A 22,138-nucleotide genomic window follows, 5' to 3' on the forward strand; every position below is an offset into this window, starting at 1 on the left:
CAGACTTTGTCGACATAGTTACATCTTTTTTCTTTGGCTAAGAGCATTTTTGTGTTTTATTGTTCGTCGCGCGTCGGGGAGTCACGCGATACAAAACGTGATTTCACAGTGTTCTCTCCTGGGCTGAGAGTTCAGAGTTGAGCTAAAAGTAAACAAACATGGCAGCGACCAGGAGCTGGTGTAGCTTGGATTTGCTAACAACGTTACCAGGGACTGAGACCGAGAGAGAAAAGTGAGTTTTGAGCGAGAATAATAACCGGATTATGGAGTGACCCAAGAGGTGCCGTTTGGAGCCGTGGGGTGCAGGGGAGAAAATCCAAAATGGAACAAAATGCTGCTATGGGTCAAAACTAACCAGGATCAACCCAGAAGCTTCCTGAATCAACATTTTAAAGGTAGGAAAGTCGTTTTTGACCGAAACTCCCCTTTAAGTGTGTTATTTCCAGGTCCTGACTGATCCCAACTCATCCAGGCGGGGTCACCAGAGGTAAAGTCTTTACCTCTGGTGACCCTGCCTGGATGAGCAGAGTTTAGATTCATGTTACATGAGAGTGAAACCAAAAAATAATAATTTCAAAGCTGCTAGCATACATCTGACCTCTCTGTCTCTCTAATGGCGCTTTTCCTCTCTGTGGTAGCGGCTCAACTCAGTTCAGTTCTACTCGCCCTTTTTCTCGATTTGACTTTAGGCTAAAGTACCCGGTACTCTTTGGTATCGCCTCCGTCAAAGCTGAAAGTGAGCTGAGAGCTAAAGGTGAAATACAAGCTCACAACGTGATCTACAAGCTCACAACGTGATCTACAAGCTCACAACGCCTCGCGCTGCGAGGCGTTGTGAGTTTGTAGACCGGCTATTTTTGGCAAAAGAGCTTTGGTGTAGAGAGGAAAAAAGAGCAGACTAAGTACAGAGTGAAAGGTCATGTTTATTAAGTATTGACGGTTCAAGTGGTTAAATACCGGTATCTGAAAACACAAATTGACATGAATCCAAATTACACTGATGACTGTGCTGTCAAACAATGAAACTATGTAGAATGAACAGATTGTGGGGGTCCCTGCTTCATCTCTCTCTTAACTAAGGGGTGGTCCCTGGCCTGAAAATGTTGAAGACCCCTGGGGACATTGCTATAACGACCAGCTACTATTGAGGCCGGGGGTCTTGCTGTATCTGCACTGGAAAGTAGAGTTGAGCCTGTACCATGCAGTGGATAAGTCTCTCCCTCTCTCTCCCTCCCTCCCTCCATGTCATTCAGTCTCTGACTATCTCATCTTTCAGATGTTGCTTTGTAAGTCCCAAGTAAGCGTTGCTTTATGTTTTTTGAGCTGATGGTTCGTTGCTTCGTGCAGCTTCAAGTAAATGTGACGTACTGTATACTGTCTGCATTTATTCCTTTTTAAATCCAGGTGAAACCATTGCTGCCTCCGGCAAAGTCCAAAGACGCTGGAAAGATCTGTGTGGTTATCGACCTAGATGAGACATTAGTTCACAGCTCTTTTAAGGTAAGGTTGACCACACATGTTAAGGGAGGGGCGCTGTTTTTCAGGCCACACACACACACACACACACACACACAAACACAGCCTCCACCGCTCAGTTCATACTAGTGTGATTTTTAATAAGACAATAGATTTATTGGTCCCCAAACTCTTACTCTTACTCTTACTGTAGGAACCTGTCTGAAACGGCTGAAACCTCTAGTTACTTGTAGTCAACATTGCAGTTACAATATGGCTGATATTCTTCAAATGATTGGGATATGGAGAGTTACATGTTATTTTATCTTTGTGTATCTCCTTGTTTCTATGCAAAGAAAAGAATAAGCTGTTGCCACTTGTGGGTGCATTACACCATCAGATGCGTATGTTCTATAGTAAGACACACGCTTTATGGTCTGGCTAATCGTTCTCTGGTTGTTGTTGGCAGCTACAATGACATTGCTGTCATCTTTGGCAGACGCCAAACCCAGACTAGCTGGTTCTCAAACACAAATAACCATGGATTTCCTCCTACGTGGAACCGATAGCCGCAGGCATATTTATGTTTCCAGGTAGAGCGTCTGAGTTGTGGGTTCTATTCCCTACGTAGCTTAAAGAATCGTTGAAGGTTGTTGAGCAACTTCCGTTCCCATTGCAGCTGCGTGGGTCAAGCACTAAAGTAGCATACTATAAACAGTGGTGTGATATGGGTTTTTGAAGTGGTGGCCCTCTAAATTCATGACGTCACATGCACGTCACGTGCACGCGCATGTGTGCACGCATGCCTGCCACTCGGTGCTAATACTGCATAACACAACATTTTTAATTTAATTATATTTCTTATGATTTAGTTACATTGTTAATTTGTTGTTTTTATTTTAGTTTCAATTAATGTATTTTCCTTTAGGTTTTATATAAAATAACTTTACATAGACTTTATAGACTCACAGTAAAGTCTGCTAGCTCCTTTCGGAACCTCTCCCGAGTCCCTCCGCTATGCAGCTCTGACAAAATGAGTGATTTAAACTCATGACATGAAGAGTTAGGAGCTGCATAGCGGAGGGAGAGGTTCCGAAAGGAGCTAAAAGTCTGCAAAGAATGCTAGGCGAACATATATGCTGGCCGCATATACCGTAAGTGTAAATGAGCCTGCCTACCAGAGTATTGTTATGCAAAGCAGACAGGTAGGGGATTGAAGTGTTGACCGAGCCGTCGAGCCGTCACACAACTTGACGACGTGCGTTATCTCTCCGATGTATCGGTCTAATAAGTAATATTAGACCACCATTTGATTATATTAGCCACTCAGACCCAAAACTTAGAATATATTTAATATTGCTGAATCCATTGGGCTTCATTTTACACTCATGAGTTAAAGATCTTATAAAGGGTCCATGTCCATGTAAAGGGTCCATGTGTGCGTACGGCTTGCGTGCGTACTGCTTGATACAGTAAGTGTGGGCTCGCCGAGCCCAACCGAGCCCACGGCATCTAAGCCCTGACTATAAACAAAGTCAAAACCTTTTTCCATTTCTGCAGGTCAATAAGGACAACATTACGTAATTGCAGAACAAACAAGTCTCCCGATTCACATACTTTGAATCGGTCTTCTCCCATGTCAGATTTCCACACTCGTCTCATCCCATGTAGGGCATTCCAGGCAAGTGCCCTCCGGACCCTCAGATGCTATTCCGTTGAGGCAGTCCAGGCCCCCAAAGTCCTCACTGAGGCGCCGGCTACACAGAGCTGGATATTTCTGAAGCTAGACATTTTTTTATGCGTTTGGGGCTTGCAGCCAAGCTGGATATTTCGGCTGCGAAGCTGGATATTTTTGAAACCGGATAAATAAGTGGAGAGATTGAAAAATATCCGATTCACTGGATCCGTGTAGACGGGGAACCCGGATATCTCTGAAGACTTTACTGTGTGTGTGCTTGTTAGACCTAGATATCTTTGTCGTGTGGACCTAGATATTTTTCTGTGTGGATATCTGAAAAAACGGGATATATGAAATATCCAGCTCCGTGTAGCCTATGCCTGAATTGAACTGAGATTGAGACTGAGATGTCTGATCGTCTGGCTATGCAAGCCTAAACTTTTTTTTCAAATTAGCCAAACATCACTGCAGAGAAACAAACGCAAACATCATGGGTGCACTCAATGTGCTCGTGATTCATATTTTTTTACTTCCGCAATGGACCATTACAGTGTTATATAAAGAGAGCACAACCAGACGGCAATGAATTAATGGAAAGAGATAGCACACACTTTGTCCATAGTATCTATCACCAAATATGACAAAACCTCAGAGACAAATACCCGTAATTGCCGGACTATTAGCCGCAGCTTTTTTTCCCATGTTTTGAACCCTGCAGCTTATACAACGGTGCGGCTTATATAAAGATTTTTACAGCTAACGGCCAGTTAGTTAGTTTTACAATGGTCTTTGACAAGGATTTACATATAGATTTTTACAGCTAACGGCCACCAGGGGCGCTCTAGCGGGAAGCAGGAAGGACACCTGCGGGTTATAGTCCGGTGCGGCTCATATATGTAAACATTTGTTTTTTGTTCTAAATTTAGTTGGTGAGGCTTATATTCAGGTGCAGCTTATAGTCCAGCAATTACGGTAGCTGCAGACTGACTAAAGCGCTTTGGCGTTATAAAAAGATCAGATGATATTGAACTAAGACCACCAACGTTACTTAGGCCAAAAAAACATTCTTGGTTTGATTAAAACTTTGGCGAAGAATGCACTCAATGGTTAAATGCATTGTGGTTAAGGACATCCGCAGAAATTATGGCGTTTCATGATTTGGTCTTTGTTGCTCCCAACAGCCGGTGAACAACGCAGACTTCATCATTCCAGTGGAGATTGATGGAACACAACACCAGGTATGGATGCTCGTGCCACTGCAAGATGGTACAATATGATTCTAATTGGGATTGTATTTGTTTGATTACACTGTGTGTTGTTTGTATGTCTGTAATGTTAATCCCTTTGCACACAGGACAGTTGCGTTTTTCGTTTGCTGCATGAATAAAACACATTGGATTTGGTGTGCAATGCTCTGCGGAATCGGCGCTGCGGATCCCAAAAGGAGTCATAAAAGGAGTGATGAGTTTTTTTACCGCATGCTACAAGACGCACAAATCGAACTGGATTAGATCGAGAAAAATACGCACGGCCGTAGCCACTCGTCGCACAGCTAATTCAGATCCGGTGTGCATTGTTTTCTTTAAAAAAAAAAAATTGTCCGTTTTATCCGTGCGGATAAACGCGCATGTGTGCAAAGACCTTTACTGTACATCAGTGCCCTCGGATTTTTGTGTTTGAGACCCACCAAAAATTAATGTGCACATCCGTGCAGGCCAGGAAAAAGCTCTCGGTTTTTTATAGAATTTTCAATTTCTGGAAATGAAGGCAAATCTCATGAAGTCAAAAATTAAAAACAAGATTACATAATATGAAAGTAAAAGTAAAAGCAGTGTCGACATGAAACAAACAAAAAGGAAAACAAAAATACAAGTCAGGTTTAGCACCGCATAACACATCCAGCAACATATGAGTACCCTTACAATGCAATATCTAAAATTTAAACATTTAAACATTAAGAGGCATTGTCAGAAAGGGCTGCCACACTCTGATATACTTATCAGTAGAACCCCCTCAGTTAGTAAGGGGATTTTATAAGATATTTGACCAATCTGCGAAGTAAATCGTTACCAAGAAATGTCTTCACCAATGTGTTTCTAAAGGTGTGTAATAATATGTACTAAAAGGTTGAAATTCAACTCCCAGGGGAAACCTCATAAAAAAACTGATTTGTGTTTGTGTCCCATTAATTTACTATACAGGTAAAAAATACAAAACATAAATATGCTTTAAATAGCATGTGAGGGGTCAAACTAGGGGTTTTTCATGATGCTGAATCCATTGCAAGCATTTGTTTTGCATGAAAAACATTCCTTGGGCTAAAAACGGACCCACAAAACGATGGTTTAGTGATGAATCATCACTTTTCACCCTTTTGTAGGGGCCATTTGTAGCCCACGGAATATTTTTCGTGCAAACAAATGCTTGCAATGGATTCAGCATCATGAAAACCCCCTAGTTTGACCCCTCACGTGCTACTTAAAGCAGATTTACACAAATCAGTTTTTTTATGAGGTTTCCCCCGGGAGTTGAATTTCAACCTTTTAGTACATATTATTACACACCTTTAGAAACACATTGATGAAGAAATTTCTTGGTAACGATTTACTTTGCAGATTTTCTTGTTCCCCTTACTAAGTGTATATCTATTTTTTTCTAGTTTAAGAAAATACATGAGCTCGCAGATCCACCTCCAGTTCAAGAGAATTAAACAAGCCAAGATTCTCAGAGGGCACAACGAAAAGACCCAAGCATAGGGCAAGGCTCAATCGTTCGACCGGAGATTGAAGTCAGGACACGCAGACATGTGTTAATGTCTTGTCTAGTAAGCTACCCGCACAGGTTAACGTTGTGTGTTCCCATACACTGACCCTTAATTCTACCTCAGCGCTCCTGTGCTGGTTTCAAATTGCTACGTGCCGCGTGCCGCTGGCATTTAAGGGATTTTGAAAATGGGACGCGTGAAGAAGACGGATGACGTGCCCCAGGTCCGGGCCTGATTCAAGTAATCCAGGATAGGTTTGTTCAGACATGCAAGAGCCTATTCCGGATGACTTGGTTCAGGAACGCTGTCCTCTAGCGCGCACACCTGGGAGAGATCGACGCGGAAGGAAGCTCAAAGGAACATCTTTATTTGTTTGTGTGTTTGTGTGTGTTTTTTTTTTTTTTTGAAAATCTGACTCTGGATTCTGTATTTGTTTTCATGGTTTCTGCACATGTATGGAAGAATTAAATTAAAGGACAATTTTGTTTTTTTTCCAACAATTTAGATAGTTATTAGAGAAAAGAAAAGATGAGTGTTAACATGTTTTCATTTACTGCTTTCTATCATTTTAGTGATTTGATTTGCATGCAAGTGGCTAAATATGTCTTTTAGACACAATAAGCCCATTCCCAAGATGCACTGCAATCTTTCATGGCCAGATGTGACTTTTGGGGGCTGGTGTAAATAGTAACAAAGAAATTGCTGGCTTATGGTGTCTAAAAAGGCATATTTAGCCACTTGTACGCATGCCCCCAACCACTGAAATCTAAATCCTAAAATTGTTAAAACAATAGAAAGTAGTAAATGAAAACATTTTAAAAGTCATTTCTTTTCTCTTATTACAATCTAAAATATGAACCCTTGTTGTAAAAAAACAAAGTTGTCCTTCAAATAACATTTCCAGATTTGGAAAGTTTTTAGAATTGAACGATGTAAAACAATGGGGAAGTCACCATAATATATGCCCATAACTATGGAGTTGATGGATTTCTGTCTACTGTATGCTATGCTACCCTCCTCCGGACATAATGATTTGGGGAATCTGGGGGGCGTTCCAGGTGTACGTGCTGAAAAGGCCTCACGTAGATGAATTCCTGAAGAGGATGGGACAGCTCTTTGAGTGCGTCCTGTTCACTGCCAGTCTAGCCAAGGTGAGAGGATAATTGCACTGAATATTCACTAGTGAAAATGGAGTATTGGTACAACTTCATCACACATCCAGACCTCCAGATACTTGCAAAGGGAAAACTGTTGAACATAAAATATGTACTGTTGTGCTCGAAATTATTCAACCCCCTCTGAAGTTTAGGTTCATTGGTGAACTATGCTCAAAACTGTTTTAGGAACATTGTGCCTTTGCAATTGTTTTATATTTTTTCCTTCTGTTTTTAAGCTCTTTAAAGGACAATAGTTCAAACTCTTGTGCGCTGCTGATTAAGTAATTTATTTTTTTAAATTGATTAAAATGATATGGTAACAGGGTTGAAATTACTTTACCGGGGTTGAATAGCCACATTACTTTTGATCATAGATTATTGTTAGTATGACAAATACTTGCTCAAGACCACAGAATTGGTATTTTAATAACATCAATATTATTTGAATAACTTTAATGTTACACATAAGGATGGTTGGTAGACAATCAAGCAATGAATGTTCCTAAAAGTTTGAGGATAGTTCACAAGTTCAAAGTTAAAGGAGGAGGTTGAATAATTTCGAGCACAATCATAGCTAATAACCATTTAAGAGCTGGAAAGCATCTGTGTCACATTTTAACCACTTTAACCATCATTTTAAATGTTGGCTATTCAAAAATAGCAGATATACAAGCTCATATGGCATCCCAAGTGTTAACACATGGTGCCAACCCCCGAGTTTCCCGAGTTTGGGCCGTTTTTGAAGATTTTCTTTTCCCAAAATATATATATATCCACAAGTTTCCAACGCCCCATAGTGCATTGCGCAGACGTCTGCACCGAGCTTCCGCCGCCGATTTACAAGCTCACAACGGGTTGCATCTGCGACGCGACGTGAGCTTGTATGTCTGCTGTTAAACCCGGAAGTTTGGTCCCGATAGTCTCCAGTAAACTCCCGCGGAAACTTGTGGATATATATTTTTTAAATGTGGACCTCCACAAATGTATTAAGCATGATCGCGATGGCGAAATTGCATGTTTAACCCCCATAACAAACCCCATCTTTCAAACATGGCAGCCATGTTTGTTTACATAATGTAAAAACATAATGGCTGATATCTCATGAATGCCTGAATGGATTTCCAAGCAGATTTTTTTGTTTGAAAGCTGTGAACAGCTTTTTTTTTTTTTGGTGCATGATCTAGGCATGGGAGTGCATGATCTGTGCTCTATGAATTACATAGAAGTCTATGGCGACCATGGCATCTTGGACCTTCAAAGAGATTTAATTGATTGCAACAAATGCGTTAATGGGTTACACATGTTTAAATGTTTTTTCCCCGCTCTCTGTCTGTCTTTGCCCCAGTATGCAGACCCTGTATCTGACCTCCTGGATAAGTGGGGCGCCTTCCGGTGTCGCCTGTTCCGAGAGTCGTGCGTGTTCCACCGCGGGAACTACGTCAAGGACCTGAGTCGCTTGGGCCGCGACCTCAACAAGGTCATCATCATCGACAACTCCCCCGCCTCCTACATCTTCCACCCTGACAACGCAGTAAGAGACGCCTTGCATGCACTATTAATCATGGAAGAATTATTCAGGTCAGGCTGACTGAGCAACACCACACCCTCCTCCTCCACATGTATACTGTCTGTCACTGATAAAACCTTTGACAGGGTTCCCACGGTCATGAAATTCCTGGAAATATTTTGAAATTAGAAAAAAAGAAATCCAGTACTGGGAAAGTTTTGGAATTGATCAAGGGTCCTGTAAGGTCCTGGAAAAAATAGCTATGCATTGTCTTTGGTTGTAGATCTGCTATTTTCACAATAGAACTGTGTTATACAAAATTCCTCAACTCTTAGTGCTCGTCAGGGTGCCGGGTCCCCAGTTAAAACATGATTATTTCGGGGGTCACGGCCTGAAAAGGTTGAGAACCACTGGCATACACTTCCTGTCTTTGGGCATTGCTCATAGGAGTAAGCGACCTGTTATTGAGCTGAATTATTGTTATATAGTCCTATAAATTGGGTTAAATATTCTGGAAAAGTTTTGGAAAAGTTTTGAAAATGAATTGGTAAAGATGTGTGGGAACCCTGTGTCTGTCACTGATAAAACCTTTGAGCTGGCCAGAGTTAAAGGAGCCACACCATGCTTTAAAAAATATATATATATTTTATATAAATATTAAATATTGGTCCATAATACGGTTTTATGCAGGTTTTAGCCTAAACAACCACTCAGATATTGAAATTTCATGTTCCGTCTGTCTCTAATTCCAAGCTATTTCAGATGCAATACCAAAATGCCTTTTGTTGACAACGGGGCACTGTCTTTGGGCTAAAATTGGAACGATACCATTAGCATGATACCATGGCACCATGCTAATCTTCTCTGTATCGTTCCAATTTTAGCACCACTTTACTCCGCCCACCTCATAGTCTCAATAGAATATAGCCTCCCAAAAAGTACCGCCCCCTTCTCGAGGGGGCCCAATAGGAAATGAGCCCAATGCCTACCTAGACGGAGGGCAGATTTCAAAAGAGTACCGTTCAGACACGCCCATTCAGAAAATCACTGAAATGAAAGGCAAGAATTAGAGTTAACAAATGTTTTTTTGGGGCTCGAAGAGACACTGGGAAGACCAAAACATGTGGAGCTTGTAGATCTGCTATTTCCACTTTTTTTTTTTTTTTTTATGAAACTTTTTCAACATGGAAACGATTATGACGATTATGTCAAATAATTGCGATTAGACGATTATGTCATAATTGTGACAGACACAAGTCTGAAGAGGGGAGTTTTCAGACTGGTGAGTCTGCAGTTCTGAGCCAGGAGGGAGAAGAGACTACTAGGACGTGTCGTGCGTTGGCCCGGGTGTTTTAGGGGCAGATCGTAACTTATTTCAGCGCGGTATGAAACTCATCCTGCAGAGACTTGAAGTTTGAGACTTGAGACCGGTAATCCAATGCAGTGAACTTGTGCCACTATTGCTTTTGGCAAAGTTATGGTTTCATTGCATTTGAATGCACAGGCTGACTTGAAAAGGCTTTTCAAGTCAATTTTCACATAACAACACAATTTCAACTCTTTATGTAGGCCTACACCTTTTTTGAAAAAAATCCTCACTGCACGGCACCGAGCTTGTAGATCTGCTATTTTTGAAAAAATCGTGAACATTTGAATTTTGACCCCGATTTTGACCCGATTCTATAAGTGTCTTCTAAATCCTTCTAAGGTTTTTTGAAGTGGTTCTCAAACTTTTTCATGTCAAGGACCCCTAGAATTATATGTATTTGGCCGCCGACCCCCATCTCAAAATATTTTTTATCAGGGAGGGACCCCTCAGAAGCAAATATTTGAGTTACAAATGTTCGCTTTAAAAATGAGATATTCAAAGATTTGCACAAATTCTCATGATTTTCCAAAAATAGCAGATCTACAAGCTCGCACAGGAGTGCTCTCAGTGCTGTGAACTTGGGCATTAACAAAAAAGTCGACAAGTCAACTGAGTCGACTTCATTACACAAGTCGACTCCCACCAGAGAAAGTCAAAAGTCGAAGTTGAAAAAAAAAATCCTTTGTATTTCTTTCTATCATTATTTTTGCTCCATGTGTGCGTCTGTACAGCATTCAAAACAGTAGGATTGCTTTGGCACTTGTGTTTGTTTGATTACAGTTGAGTGAGAAAACAATGTTGCACATTAAGTTAATCATCTGGGGACCCCCCCAAAATAATTGGGGGGTCGTGTGTGATGTGATGATGTCATCAAACGATAAAGTCGACTTCAACTCGAGTCGAGTCGACTTGCAAAAATCACAAGTCGTTAATGCTAGGGGTGTAACGATACATTTTAATAGTGATTCGATACATATCACGATACATTGTTGACAATACGATACATGGACGATATTGGTTCATTTGTGACGATACGATACGATTCGATTCAATGATTTAAAATCGATATAGTAACTATTTAGCAAAGAAGTTAAATCTGTGTGAAAGGTGTGGATAGTTCAGGTTTTTAAGGGAAACATGTATTATTATGGATATAAATAAGTAAACACAGTGATTATCTGCCAAATACATGAACATTGTATACTGACAAACCCACACCTTGACATGAACCCAGAGATTACACACATTTATCGATAGACCAGTGTAGTTATATGGAAAGGAAACGTAATTAAACCCCTCCTTTTAGTTTGTTCTTCTAAAACATGCTAAATACAATGCACAAGTAGGTAGTATCGATACAATCGATTCTTTGCACTGCCAATTCGATACGATACAAAATAAAACAATGCGATATTCGATTTTAGCTGTTTTCATTTCGATATACTTCGATTTATTAAGTAAAAAAAATATATATATTTCGATACAGTTACTATATCGTTACACCCCTAGTTAATGCCCTACTGTGAAGAAGAGTGAGCCTGTTTCACCCTCCCCTCCTCTGTCTTTTTGTCCAGGTGCCCGTGGTCTCGTGGTTCGACGACATGTCCGACACAGAGCTCCTGGACCTCATCACCTTCTTCGAGAGGCTGAGCAAAGTGGACAACGTCTACACGGTCCTCAAGCAGCAAGGTATCACCAGCTAGCAGCGTTCGCTTTGCATCCCATCCAGGAAAAGAATGTCACTATACCAGGGCCTCATACAGGCATTTAGACGTCGACTCGGCCAGATATTACTCCATCGTCAGAAGAACAGCACACCTAAAACATCCCAAGTAGACGCAGGAAGCTTGTTGGCTTCTCAATGTCGTCTCGGCATGCGCTTGGTGGGCAAGCGTAGCCAACACTGCCCTCTTGTGGACAGACAACATACCTGACTTTTTTTAGTTATCAATGCTCACCCTGTCCTGAAATATTTGATATTGAATTGATGACCCCCCCCCCCCCCCCACACACACACACACACACACACAATTTTCTTTTACTTTTTACCTTAAATCAAATCTCGCCGAGCAGTAAAATAACAACAGTCTCAGGCATCCACAACACACAGAACTGGGTGCTGGAAATGGTCTGACAGGTCAGATGATGCAGCGATCTGGTCCTTACAAAACCATGCAGAAGCCGGACCGAGACGGAGGATTATCTTTTGTTTGTGCAACAAAAGTCGGAAGAATCTCGTCTAGTGAGAAAGTAATCGGTATGCTTATTGCTTAGGCATTTTCTGGTGTTACTCTGAACGACTAATGTTCTCGCCACGCGCTCTCTTTTCTCCCGTGACATTAACTTTCAACACGTTTTCCCATTTCGGTGAGTTTGGATTCTTCTGCGTACCGAAGCATGTGTGATCCACGGGGCACGGCTAAAACCTTAGCCAGGTTGATCAGAATGGAGGACTTCCACGTGGACAAGTGCATCTCATTTAATGTTTTTTTTTCCTTTTTTCTTTTTTTCGTTATTTTGGCTGATTCTTTACTTTCTACGTTTTTTCTCAACACCCCTTTAGGGATGGGACGATATGAAAATGTCATATCACGATTATTGTGACAAAAGAAATCGCGATTTACGATATCATCGCGATAAACAAAATCCATGATCCTGGGGACGAACATTTGCCAAAAAATAGCCGATCTACAAGCTCACAACGCGTCACAACGTGACGCGTTGTGAGCTTGTAGATCGGCTATTTTTTGGCAAAGACATCTGATAGAGTGGAAAAAAAGACTGTATCAAGTACATATATTATAAGTACCTTTTACCGATTATAGAGGGTTTAAGTGGTACCGGATATGCAGCTCGGCAAATAAAGGTTGAATTGATCCCAGTGCATGACGGAGGATGATATCACGATAAATTAAATATCCACGATTATCGTGTTTTTTATCACGATAATATCACGTATCGTCCCATTCCTACACCCCTTCTGGGGTTTTGTTTTGTCTGATAGCAATATAGGTAATGTAACCCCTTTGTAACAGAGTAATACAAGACTGGACTGCACTTTACATGATAATCTCCTCGACTGGCCTCAGTTCCACTGTACCTCTGAAAACCTATTTTTGTGAGACGAATTATATTCTTAGTTTTGTCTGTTTTGGACACCAACATTGGCACGGTGAAGTGAAATGCCCCGCTCCCTCCAAGGGACAGTGTCGTGAAACGATTGAATTTAACTAAAATGGATATCCAACTAGCTCCTTTCGGAACCACTCGCTCCGCGGCTATACCGCTCCGAGATGTGGTTCCTGCTCATAGCATGCCCAAAATTAGGTTTTTCCGGGGGTAGTTCCCCAGGTTATCGACCGCTCTTGAAATCTCGTGAACATTTGAATTGTGCCCCTGATTTTGACCCGATTCTATAAGTGTCTTCTAAATCCTTCTAAGGTTGTGTTGAAACGATACTTTAAACACGCTCACTTTGTCAGCCCGGTCTGTGTTTTTTTGTCAGCCTGTTGCCATTTTCTCGTGGGGAAATCTCGCGAAGTGATTGCTTCCGTAACATTTCACTGGGAAAACATGGAGCTGGCTGTCAAAACGAGCATGTTTAAAGTATTGTTTCAACACAAGGCTTGGATTACCCCCGCCGCTAAAAAAGTAGAGATGCAAGAGACGGGTATTAGGACCATTGCTTTTTGGATACAGCGCTTGGTGGCGGTAAGAGCGGTTGATAACCTGGTGAACTACCCCCCGGAAAAACCTCATTTGGGCATGCAGGGAGCAGGAACCACATCTCGGAGCGGCATAGCCGCAGAGCGAGTGGTTCCGTAAGGAGCTAATATCCAACCCAGTCGCAAATGACCGTGAAAGTGCAGCTAACATGTGTATAGGAGGAGCACATGACGCTCAAGACCATAGATCAACTCAAGTCCTTGAGGACCCTGTGTGCGTGTCTCTGTGTGTGTAAGGTTTGAGTTATTCATGTTTGATGGATCTTCCACTGACTTTGGTTTGACTATCTGGTGGGATTCAGATTTGTCAGTTTACAGTCACTGCAGTGGACTGTGTTGCAGTTGTCAACAGATGTTGACGCCAGAAATGAGAGGAACCCGGGATGTACAGTTACTACAGTACAGTATACTTGATTGATTTCTAGTAATGTTCCGACACAGTGAATCTCTGAAGATATTCAGGCATGCCTCTTTAGGCCTGGGGTCTTCAACGTTTTCAGACCAAGGACCACTTAGCGGAGAGAGAGATGAAGCAGGGACCCCCCCACAACCTTTTCATAGATTCCATATAGTTTCATCGTTTGACAGCACAATCGTCAGTGAAATTTGGATTCGTGTCAATTTGTGTTTTCAGACGTTTAACACCACTTGAACCGTCAATACTTGATTAACGTGACCTTTCACTCTGTACTTAGTCTGCTCTTTTTCCCCTCTGCACCAAACATCTTGCCGTTGAGCCGATCTACAAGCTCACAACGCCTCGCAGCGAGTTTGTAGATCTGCTATTTTTGGCTTAAGTTCTCCGAATATGGACGCTAGGGTTCAAGTGGTTATACAACAAAGGAGAAGGAGAGAACTTTCTGTAACTCAAAGGTTTGGACCCCCTGTAGTAACTCTGAGGACCCCCTAGGGGTCCCGGACCCCCTGTTGAAGACCCATGCTTTAGGCCATTTTGACTTAAGATTGACTATTGAAGAGCTCTGTTAATAGAGTGAATCTTTTGAAGACCTGGGAAACGATTAGATCTCGCTCTGTCTTCAGTGGTTGAACTGTCTAGGTTTGTGTTGGGAACTTGTATGTGTAAGTGCGAACGTCGAAAATGCATCAATGTTCGTGTTTTGAGCAACGGAGTGGCCTCAGTTGCGTTGACGTATGAGAGTTGGTTTTGTAATGCATAAAGTTGTTTGTTTTATAACCTTAAACAAAACTTGAACCTTAATAGCATTAAAGGACTGCAGTTGCGTGGCAAATGAAAGTTGTGAAGTTGAAACAGAGATGTTTGTGTGTGTAGGTGTTGGTGGTGGGGGGGGGCAGTCATTTTCATCATAAGCTGCAATGTAAAGTTGTATTTCTTTACTAATCGGTACATATGGTCTTGAAACAATTTCAGGATCTTTTAAAACCCATTTAGAACGGGTACACATTGTGTATCATTATTTTATGCTTTAACTATTGAAAAATAGCAGATATACAAGCTCACAGCGCGGCACCGAGTGCCGCGCTGCGAGCTTGTAGATCTGCTATTTTTGAAAAATCGTGAAAATTTGAATTTTGACCTGATTCTATAAGTGTCTTTTGAATCCTTCTAAGGTTTTTTGAAAAACCTGTGTTTCTATGTCAGCGATCTGGCCAGCCATCGTCAATGATAAGGTCCTTTTCACTTAACTGGAGCTCAGTTAGTCTGTTCTTGAGAGACTACTATGTCAGTGGTTCTCAAACCTTTTCATGTGAAGGACCCCCAAAATGATATGTAGGCCTATTTCAAAATCTCAAAATATTTAGTTCCAGGGACCACCCAGAAGCAAAATTTGAGTTACAAACGTTCGCTTTGACAATACATATATTCAAAGATTTGCACACATTTTCACAACTTTTTCCAAAATAGCAGATCTACAAGCTCGCAGCGCGGCACTCGGTGCCGCGCTGTGAGCTTGTATATCTGCTATTTTTCACTGGTTAAAGCATTCAATAATTCTAGGCCTAAATGGGTTAATAAGTCATAGGGACTGGTGGAAGTATGTCTAGCGAGTTGTTTAGCATAGGTTTCTGTGCCTTGAGAGATCAGCAACAAGTATCAATTCATGTCTGAATGTGCCAATAGCGTCTTTGATCATATTAGTATATTTTTGCAGAGCATATCTGCAAACATAATGCTAGTTTTGTCATTGTTCCCTAGGTATTTGTTTTTCATAAATGATATGACAGGGTTTAAACAGGGACTGTATATACAATATTTGTTGCCCTATTCGTCTGCTTCGGCAATGTTATGTTGACACGGATGAATGCAACCGGGGATTTGACTAAGCTAACGTGATAGTCCCAACTAGTGGATCAATGACAATTAGGGGTGGGCGATATGGTGATAATTATCAGAGGTATCGTATATATCGTGATACAATTGAGGGAGCCTTGTAAAAAAATCCTGTTTAATCGTTAATACAGAGATTCATTGCAGAATTCAATTTAAACCTGCATTTTGGTCTAAATCAGTAGTTCTCAAACTTTAAAATGTCAAGGTCTCCACTGAGGTCTCCACTCTGACAGTATACAAATGAAACCAAATGGACCCTTACGGGTCCATTTGGTTTCATTTGTATTCTGTTACATACTTGTAAAGTTCAATTCAGACCTCCCTAGTTTTTGTCAAGTAATTTGAAAAATAACCATCAAAATCAACGTGAAAAAGAATCGTGATAACATTGTGTATCGTGATACAGCTTTGGGAAAATATCGTGATATTGTATTTTTCCATAGTGCCCACCCCTAATGACAACACAGGTAAATCCACAGTTGAAAATAGATTACACTATTTTTCGTTCTAAATAAAAACAAACAGAAAAAAAATCTTCTGAATAATCACTAAGATTAACCTTTGTTTTCTTGTTTTTTTTTCTTACACAAGATAGTTTTGTTCTGATATTGTTTCTCGAAGGAGAAACGCGGTTCTTGCTATTATAATGCAAAAGGTTACCTCGTATGGACAGGTAATAAATCACACCAGCAAACGTTTGAAAGGGTAGTATCTACTGTTGTAGGAAGATAATGCGGAAACATGGAATGTACTGTAATTCAACTCATATGTCAATTAGAATCAGAAGTTGCAATTGAAGAGATTTCACTTAAAAATGATAGAAATCCAATTTTAAATGACATTGCTCATTGCTTAGTTTTTTTTGTTCTTTTACAAACAACAAGATAACAGCTGTTAAAATAAATAGTACAGAGTACTGAAATTTACTTAAATACCAGCAATTTTTTTGTAGATGTAGTTATCACCTGGTACTTTTTTATTTTGGAGTAGAACTCGTTTCATATTTTGTATTACCCATTTAGAACGGGTACACATTATTGTGTATTATTAATTTATGCTTTAACTATTGAAAAATAGCAGATATACAAGCTCACAGCGCGGCACTGAGTGCCACGCTGCGAGCTTGTAGATCTGCTATTTTTGAAAAATCGTGAAAATTTGAATTTTGACCCGATTCTATAAGTGTCTTTTGAATCCTTCTAAGGTTTTATGAAAAACCTATGTTTCTATGTCAGCAATCTGGCCAGCCATCGTCAAAGAAAAGGTCCTTTTCACTTAAATGGAGCTCAGTTAGTCTGTTCTTGAGAGGCTACTATGTCAGTGGTTCTCAAACATTTTCATGTGAAGGACCCCCCAAATTATATTTATTTGGCCACGGACCCGCATCTCAAAATATCTAGTTCCAGGGACCCCACAGAAGCAAAATCTGAGTTACAAACGTTCGCTTTGAAAATACATACATTCAAAGATTTGCGCACATTTTCACGACTTTTTCCAAAAATAGCAGATCTACAAGCTCGCAGCGCGGCACTCGGTGCCGCGCTGTGAGCTTGTATATCTGCTATTTTTCACTGGTTAAAGCATTCAATAATTCTAGGCCTAAATGGGTTAAATATCAGGACCTGACTTTGGAGGAATATTATTATTCACCTTGTTTCTAGTTATGTATTGCGTTGCCTTTTAAAGTGAATGTTCTGTCACAATGGGGCACATTCCCTTGTTACTGTACTTATACATTCGGTGGATATATATATAAATATATATTCTGTTTTGCACAGTAATAAAGCAAACAAATGACATTAATATATGGACATTTTCTTGTATGTACTCATGATTGAGTAGATGTAACCTAGTTTTTTTGGACGTCTGTTGATCATACCAAATTGTATTGAACTGTATGTAATAAGATGTTTTGTTCCATAAATTCTAAATGAAAGTCCTGGTTGATTTTGAGTATTTTTATGTATGTTTAATTGAACTATGTTTTTATTGGGGGAAATTTCACCATGCCTTGTGTAGCTACAAACATATCGTTGCTGTTTTTTTATTATATATTTATTTTTTGGCTTTTATGCCTTTATTGATAATTAGTTAATTAGTTAAGTGATACGCGGTCACCGCAGGGTCTCCCGCTAGGATCAGTGGCGGCCGCGCCGCGTTGAGACACAAACGCACTCGCTCAGTGAGTAAACTCCACGCTGTATTTCACAAAGATGAACACAATCCATCTCTAAACGCCCGCATAAGCATGCACAAACGAGCACGCTCGCGGGGGATTTCACGGGACTGCGCCCGCTCACCTCGCCGCCCCAAAACTTTGCTGCGCGGCCAAAATAGCCTCCCGCCTCTTATTGAAAAAGAATAACTAGCAGGCGGTGACCGTGTATCGTCTGGAGGGAACTATAGACCAGGGGTTTTCAAAGTGGGTTACGGGGCACCCTGGGGTGCCGTGACTTGAAGTACAAAGTTATTTTCAGTCAGTTCTAACCAAAATGGCTATTATCGCAACGTTTTCCTCATAATCACATAAATATAATCACTAAAATATGTGTACGTCTTTTGGTAAAGCAAAGCCCTGCTTCATCATACAAGACTGTCGCACAAAACGAGTGAAAACAGCCGACCTACAAGCACACAGTAGATCTGCTGTTTTCACTAGTTTAGTACATTTTATAGATGATAAATACAAAACGAACGGTTTTGGACATACAAGGTTTCCACCCGACAACGACGATATGCTATAAATATTAGGTGCTGGGAGTGAAAACTATAATGTAGGGGTGCCTCGGATTAAAAAAATATTTATGGGGTGCCCTGAGACAAAAAAGTTTGGGAACCCCTGCTATAGACAGTAGGCTGACAGGAGATGGGGAGTGATCGGGACTGGAACCAGCCATTTATGTGGCTTAATGCGTTCACAAGCTGCACTCATAGTTTAGTCATTGGTAGATAGAATTTGGGCTGAAAGGCCACAAATATTTTCAGACCAATCTATTCAATTCCAAAGATACATACTGTACATGCACTGTACATCCTCCATAATGTGCCGTCATGTGTAGTGCAATTTTCAAAATAGACCAGAGTTACGTTATCGAATAAAACGCTGCTACTTTAGCATATTTATTTATTTTTAAATGTCTTGTTCTGGAGAACATCAGAATGTAAAGTTATTGTCAATTATAGGAACTGTATTTTGATGAACGTTTCTACACTTCCAATACTTCAAACAGAATATCTCACCTTGCTCAATACTGTCCCACAACTAGGGCTGTCACCATTATGACATTTTACCTGACGATTAATTGTCAATCAAATAATTGCGATTAACGATTTAATTGTGTTTTTGTCGTTGACAATTACCTTCCTTTTTGGCTTGTAGGCTTTGAAGTTGCACATGGTAGATATGACACATAACCTAAATATACAAAGAAATTACTTACATATTTGACAACCTTATACTTGAAAAAGAACCTTGATAGTGGAAATAGCCGATCTACAAGCTCACAACGCATCGCATCGCGACGCATTGTGAGCTTGTTGATCTGCTATTTCCACTATTTTTGAAAATGTTTGAAAAGTTTTCAACATGTAAACGATTATGACAAAATAATTGCGATTATGTCAAATAATGGTGATTAGACGATTATGTAATAATCGTGACAGCCCTACCCACAACCACTAGCTGTAGACAAGCTGCGAGGAACGTGCATCACGGTAAGCAATTCACATTTACAAAAGTCACTTTCTCTTTCTCACAAAGTCACTTTCTTCTGCTCCTTCCCCCCGAGTCCTCTACTCTCTCTTCACGCACAGAGTGGCCGTGCTTTTAGCCTTTCCCGTGGTAAACCGAACTGTTCCGCTCATGTCCGCGCTGGTGTCTTTCAGGGTGAGTTTGTGGAGCGTCCCTCTGTTCTCGATGCGGACCCCCGGGCCCGACTGTAGGGTCTCCCCGTTCAGGGTCCAAATGGGGGACTTTTCGATGTCCACGGACACTTGGCACTGGAAGCATGCCGCGTCTGGTTCCGTCACTTCCACGTCCTCGAGCTCTTGGACTATCAAAAGGGCTTGGGCTGTGAGGGGGGGAAAACAGCATGTACTAATGTTAAGATAGACATGCTGGCAGTAAAGGACATTTCAGTGTTTCAAACATAAAGAAATGGGTAGCCCCAAAACCAAATATAAAAAGTAGCATGTTTATTTTGCGGGGGTACTGCCCCATGGTTCGAACTCCCGTTGGTCCGAACACTGTCGGCAAGTTGGCTATACTCACCAGCGCCGGCAGGTTAGCTACTCCCACCAGCGTCGGCAGGTTAGTTACTCACCAGTGTCGGCAGTTTAGTTACTCACCAGCGTTTTACTGAGATTAGGGTTAAGGTTAGGTTTAGGCATAGTTTTACTGGGGTTAGGGTTAAGGTTAGGTTTAGGTGGTCGGACCAAAGGGAGTTCGAACTAAGGACATGTTACCTTTTGCTCAACAAATACATTATCATGTATTTATTGAGCAGCAGTGCTATGTCACAGAAAGAAAACAATCAAACAAATCTGAATGACATAGTCAGAGGATATTAATAAAACCTGGGAATAAATTCCTTACGATTTCTTCACCAATGTGTTCGTTCGTAAAGGTGTCTAGTAACATATCTAACAAAGTTTGAAATTCAAAATCCCTTGGAGAATCTTTGACAGCTAGGGTAATTCTGGGTCTCATTCACTTACTATACACTATACTATAATGGAAAAAATCTGCTTTAAGTTGGATGTGAGGGGTCTAACTAGGTGTTATTAATTATTCTGAATCCATTGCAATCATTTGTTTTGCACGGAAAACATTCCTTGGGCTTAAAAGGTATAGTGTACTGTATAGTAAGTGAATGAAACTCAAAGTTACCCTAGCTGTCAAAAAGTCTCCTAGGGATTTTGAATTTCAAACTTTTTTAAATAATTATGTTACTAGACACCTTTACGAACACATTGGTGAAGAAATCGTTCGGTAAGGAATTTATTCCCAGCTTTGACAGGTATTCTGATAATATTCCCTGACTATAAGGAAGGGAAACGAAAACATTTTGTTTTGAGCCATCGATCGATGGCTTTTGTTGTCCCGAGACTGACCTTCCACCAGTATCTTGGCTTTGGACGTGTGCTCGCCGACCTCGATGGCGTAACTGCCCTCGTCCTCCATGGCCGCCTCCTGGATCACCAGTCTGTGCGAGCAGCCGTCGGCCACGATCTCCAGCCGCTCCGACGAGACCAGCTCCTCCCCGTCCTTGTACCAGGTGACGCCGCCGCGGGCGGAGGACGCCGTGCACTCCAGGATGACGCGGTGCTTCTCCAGGGCCGTGCGGTCGCGCAGGGGTTTCACGATGGACACCGGGCGCTCTGGGACGCCACGAATGTAAAGAAAAGCAGATTTCGGTGAGTTTATTATTTTTTTTTTTTATTATTAGTCTCATTAGCATAGTACAGTGTTTCTCAACCTTTTTTCTGCATGGGCACACTTTTCATGTCCCAAGGAATCCATGGGCACACCAACATAATACGGGGGTGTAAATATCTTCACTGTCGGGAAGACAAAGTAAAGCCCTGCTTCATCATACAAGGCTGTCGCACAACAGTACTGGCTTTCAAGCAGTTTCAAGGGGACTCGACCCTTCTCAGGGGCACACCAAAGGTCCCCAGGCACAGTGGTTGAAAAACACGGTGGGGACCCCAAAATACTTTCATAAAAAATGACTAAATATTTTCACAATCAAAATTGTGAAAATAGCTTTTCTAATAGCTCACAACGCGGCGTTGTGAGCTTGTAGATCAGCTATTTTCAAAATGTTTGCCTCTTTCTTATATTGACAATTTGGCCAATGTTATGACCAGTTTTTTTATAGTGTAGTTTGTTGATTACTTTTGATGCTGCGGTAATGGCTGGTTACAGTTTAGGCATTTAGCAAACGATTTTAATCCAAAGCGACTTACAATAAGCAGGTAATACATCAATATAATAAGCAAGATAATATGTCAGTACATCAACAACAATACAACAAATGCATAGGAATATCAATCTAGGAACATTATGTAACATTGGTAGACCACGCCCCTAATCTTCTAAAAACCTCTAAAACCTGAAAAAAAGAAAATGCTATCTAGCTTCATGTGTGGTCATCGAGGGAAGGGTAGT

At 41.0% G+C, this 22,138-nt stretch overlaps 2 protein-coding genes across 2 annotated transcripts in view; one reads left to right on the forward strand and one right to left on the reverse strand.

Moving 5' to 3' along the window:
• The window catches only part of LOC308280014 (carboxy-terminal domain RNA polymerase II polypeptide A small phosphatase 1-like), a 31,231-nt gene extending 18,635 nt beyond the window's left edge, over positions 1 to 12,596 (forward strand). Inside the window, exons 3-7 of the mRNA XM_080720268.1 lie at positions 1,405 to 1,500; positions 4,315 to 4,371; positions 6,956 to 7,048; positions 8,400 to 8,585; positions 11,505 to 12,596. Of these exons, the coding sequence (XP_080576394.1) occupies positions 1,405 to 1,500; positions 4,315 to 4,371; positions 6,956 to 7,048; positions 8,400 to 8,585; positions 11,505 to 11,633 (561 nt within the window). The 3' untranslated portion in view covers positions 11,634 to 12,596. The remainder of the gene's footprint in view (positions 1 to 1,404; positions 1,501 to 4,314; positions 4,372 to 6,955; positions 7,049 to 8,399; positions 8,586 to 11,504) is intronic.
• Positions 12,597 to 19,758: 7,162 nt separating this feature from the next.
• Positions 19,759 to 22,138, reverse strand: part of obsl1a (obscurin like cytoskeletal adaptor 1a) — a gene marked incomplete at both ends in the record, with an annotated part of 54,109 nt that continues 51,729 nt past the window's right edge. The window contains 2 exons of the mRNA XM_080720572.1: positions 19,759 to 20,036; positions 21,079 to 21,345. Of these exons, the coding sequence (XP_080576698.1) occupies positions 19,759 to 20,036; positions 21,079 to 21,345 (545 nt within the window). The remainder of the gene's footprint in view (positions 20,037 to 21,078; positions 21,346 to 22,138) is intronic.

The sequence above is a fragment of the Nannobrachium achirus genome (assembly GCF_963921795.1).
Source record: "Nannobrachium achirus genome assembly, chromosome: 24".
Taxonomy (NCBI): domain Eukaryota; kingdom Metazoa; phylum Chordata; class Actinopteri; order Myctophiformes; family Myctophidae; genus Nannobrachium; species Nannobrachium achirus.